At 50.3% G+C, this 2337-nt stretch overlaps 1 protein-coding gene across 1 annotated transcript; it reads left to right on the top strand.

Annotated features, from left to right (window-relative positions):
* Nucleotides 1–523: 523 nt before the first annotated feature.
* MBD4 (methyl-CpG binding domain protein 4) lies at nucleotides 524–2322 on the top strand (the record flags this gene model as incomplete). Its single annotated transcript, XM_008946625.1, has 4 exons — nucleotides 524–598; nucleotides 939–1073; nucleotides 1307–1456; nucleotides 2219–2322. Coding segments are annotated over 4 exons (464 nt in total), but the record flags the coding sequence as incomplete, so codon positions are not given.
* Nucleotides 2323–2337: the final 15 nt, after the last annotated feature.

Genomic DNA, 2337 nt, shown 5'->3' on the forward strand with positions numbered 1-2337 from the left:
TTCTGCCAGGGCTCCTCCTGCACGAGCGAGGCATGCCCTGTTGGGCCAAGCTGCTCTGACATCTGCAGCTGCCTCGTCTCTGCATCCAGCCGCATCCAGCTCGGTGCAGGGTCGTTCCCAGCTGGGAGTCACTCCACCAGCCCCTGTGGCCATGCGGCATAGTGCAGGAACACTCATTACTTTCACTGCATGAACTTTTTGAAGGCTGTTGCCCAGTAGGTCAGTTTGATTCACTGAAAAGACCAGTTCCAGCTTGTTTCACGTGCTAGAGTGTGTGGGCAACATTTGATCCTGGTTGTAGTTTGAGCCTCTTTCCTCAGACTGGCAAAGGAACAGTTTGTCTGCTGAAGATCTTTCAGAGTTGAAGTACTGGAGTGAATCTAAAGTGCATTTATGTTCATGTGCCTACAAGAAATCCTTGTGTTTCCATCAGAACATAAATGGGAGATGTGAAATACGACAGCAAAATACTGGGGAGGTTGGTGGTTTTTCTTTTTAATGCTCAGGTGTTATTTCTTTACAGAAGAGTCTGCCTCACGAACACAAGTGGATAGGAGGAGAACAAGTCCATATTTTGGAAGCAAATACAGTAGAGAAGGTATGTGTGTATCTATGTACTCTTTAGGGGAATGGGCCTGGTTTCGGGGCCAGGGAGGAGGAACAGGGTGGCTTGGGATCAAGTGACATTCTGGAGACTCTGGCTGCAGGCTGGTGGTGCGTGGGTTGTGCCAGGTGGGGCCTGCTGCCTCCTGCAGCCCCTGGCAGGGGACACACAGTCCCCTGCAGCCTTGTGTGGGAAATGCCATGGCTTCATCCACATACAGTGCCCCACGAGATGAACCTGCTTCAAAAGGCTTTTTTTATATAGATTTTCATTCACATGGGTAAATCCATCCTTCACTGCCCAATAAATTTTCCTGTCTTGCCTCTGTGTTCAGCTCTGAGCCCGCCTCGAAGGAAGGCCCGCAGAAAATGGACTCCTCCACGCTCTCCTTTTAACCTGGTCCAAGAGACACTTTTCCATGATCCGTGGAAACTCCTCATTGCAACCATATTTCTCAATAAAACTTCAGGTAAATAGAGTAACACAATTTCGTGTTGTACAGACACTGGGGTGGTGTTACAGGGTCAGAACACCTGCCCTTTTTAATGGCATGAGTGAAAAAATAAATGTATGTTAACTTGTGTCAGTGAAAGAATTTTTAATTTGTAGCTCTTGCCTCTGAGAAAGCTAATTTCAAAAAGGATGCAGAGATAAAAAAGAGAGTTACCCATGCAGCCAGTGGGTCATGGTTTCTCTTGCCAGGTAAAATGGCGATCCCTGTGCTCTGGGAGTTCCTGAAGAAGTATCCTTCTCCAGAAGTAGCCAGGAGTGCAGACTGGAAGGAAATGTCAGAGCTGCTCAAACCTCTCGGCCTCTACGAACTCAGAGCGAAAACCATCATCAGGTTCTCAGGTGGGTGTGTCTGGGGTCTGGGGGAGGGTCTCGTGACCGTGGCAGGGCAAGCAGCGTTACTGTCAGACAGGGCCCTGTGCCATCCCCTCGGCAGGGTGGGTGTTGCTGGTGGCTCATTTTATGCAGCTTTGGGATGTGTTGGGACTTATGTCTGCAAAGCTGCAGAGAATGAAACACCACAAACAGAGAGCTCTGTGAGAGACCATGGTCCAGGAGGCTGCTTTGGGTGGAAGAAGATTTGACCACCCGTGAGCCTGATTTTGTGTCTGCAGCACTGTGATCAGGTGGCTCTGCTCTGTTTTGCATAAGGTGACCTCCAGAAGGTCCTTCCAGCCTGATTTTTTCTCTATGGTTCTGGTATTTTCTATACTTAGAATAAAAGTATTTTGCTGTGAGCTCTGAGGAGAGAGGTGTAATTAAAACTCGCCCTCGGTGACGTGTGTAAAAGGTGCTTTAGGATGCACCCCGTGGGGATTCTGATCAGGTGGCTCTGCTCTGTTTTGCATAAGGTGACCTCCAGAAGGTCCTTCCAGCCTGATTTTTTCTCTATGGTTCTGGTATTTTCTATACTTAGAATAAAAGTATTTTGCTGTGAGCTCTGAGGAGAGAGGTGTAATTAAAACTCGCCCTCGGTGACGTGTGTAAAAGGTGCTTTAGGATGCACCCCGTGGGGATTCGCCACAGGAGGCAGCTGCAGCCCGCGTGCTGTCCGAGCGGCCGCGGGGCAGGGCCTAAGCGCTGCGGCCGCGCCGTGCCTTGCAGGGGAGTACCTGAGCAAGCCCTGGCGGTACCCCATCGAGCTGCACGGCATCGGCAAGTACGGCAACGACTCCTACCGCATCTTCTGCGTCAACGAGTGGAAGGAGGTGGGTGCTCTGCCC

The sequence above is a fragment of the Merops nubicus genome, unplaced genomic scaffold (assembly GCF_000691845.1).
Source record: "Merops nubicus isolate BGI_N331 unplaced genomic scaffold, ASM69184v1 scaffold37028, whole genome shotgun sequence".
Taxonomy (NCBI): domain Eukaryota; kingdom Metazoa; phylum Chordata; class Aves; order Coraciiformes; family Meropidae; genus Merops; species Merops nubicus.